Source organism: Poecilia reticulata, linkage group LG17 (genome assembly GCF_000633615.1).
Source record: "Poecilia reticulata strain Guanapo linkage group LG17, Guppy_female_1.0+MT, whole genome shotgun sequence".
Taxonomy (NCBI): domain Eukaryota; kingdom Metazoa; phylum Chordata; class Actinopteri; order Cyprinodontiformes; family Poeciliidae; genus Poecilia; species Poecilia reticulata.
In genome coordinates this window covers 18,348,804-18,349,862 of record NC_024347.1, presented here as the reverse complement: position 1 = coordinate 18,349,862, position 1,059 = coordinate 18,348,804, and the positions used below count along the sequence as shown (strand labels likewise).

At 32.2% G+C, this 1,059-nt stretch overlaps 1 protein-coding gene across 1 annotated transcript in view; it reads left to right on the top strand.

The window, feature by feature from the left end:
* Positions 1–1,059, top strand: part of clcn2a (chloride channel, voltage-sensitive 2a) — a 32,675-nt gene that overhangs the window by 17,407 nt on the left and 14,209 nt on the right. The window contains exon 7 of the mRNA XM_008434191.2: positions 1,013–1,053. Coding sequence (XP_008432413.1) covers positions 1,013–1,053 — 41 coding nt within the window. The remainder of the gene's footprint in view (positions 1–1,012; positions 1,054–1,059) is intronic.

Genomic DNA, 1,059 nt, shown 5'->3' with positions numbered 1-1,059 from the left:
AATCAAGACCTCTTGATAACTGTTTTGTTTGAGCTGACGCTTCTAGACAGACAAAGACGGACGGGGCTTGTTGGGGTTTTTTTGGGACATGATTGACGCGTTGTCTCATTCATTTACAGATCTGAAATAAACTCACAGTGACATCAGAACAGTTTGTACCGTATAGTTACTGAGAGATTTACAGCATTTGTCTAACAACCAGTTTAATATTTAACCAGAATTTAAACAATCTGAAATTGGTTGTTTATTGTTTGGTAATTGATTAGATATATAAATGTTYTTTGTTTTATTGGCAGAATGAACAGCTAAGGAATAAGGAAATTGAAATACTTGCACCATAGGATTGAAACTTTTTGGAATCATGAATGTCATTTATCAAGCTGCAGGTATAGTGCCTTGCAAAAGTATTTATAACCATTGTATCTTCTCACTTTTAATTGCTTTTTTTTAATCTGCTGACTTCAACTTTAACTTTAACTTTTTAATCTGCTGACTTCAACTTTTTTTATGTATAAAAAAGAAGTTTTATCAATTACTAAAGTAATGCCCTTTTTCTGAAATTGTTGGTGTCTGCAACACCTCAGTAGTGTCATTGTCACGTAATAATTTGAGTAAAAAAAATAAAATGATCAGGATGATGATTTGAGAAGTGATAGAAAAAAGACAGTTTTAAAAATTGTACACAAATATATTCTATTCAGCCTCCCCATGTCAACACTGTAAAACCAAATTATGCAACAGTTCAGTTCAAATGCAAGTCATACTTTTCCTAATTTTATTTTATTTTATTTTTAAAAAAAGATGTCTTATTTTACTCTGACTTCCAAACTATTTACTACCTTGTGTTTTTTTTAATCACATAAAACCCCAGTAGAAGAAATAAAGGTTTGTAGTTTTAACATGGCAAAAATGTAAAAATCTGTAGGAGTTTAAATACTTGTTTGCAAGGCCCTGTGGTCGTCTCTCGGTGCTAAAATGTGTGATTCTCTCAGTGTATATTTGTGCGTTGCAGGTGTGCTGTTCAGTATCGAAGTCACGTCAACGTTTTTTGCAGTCAGG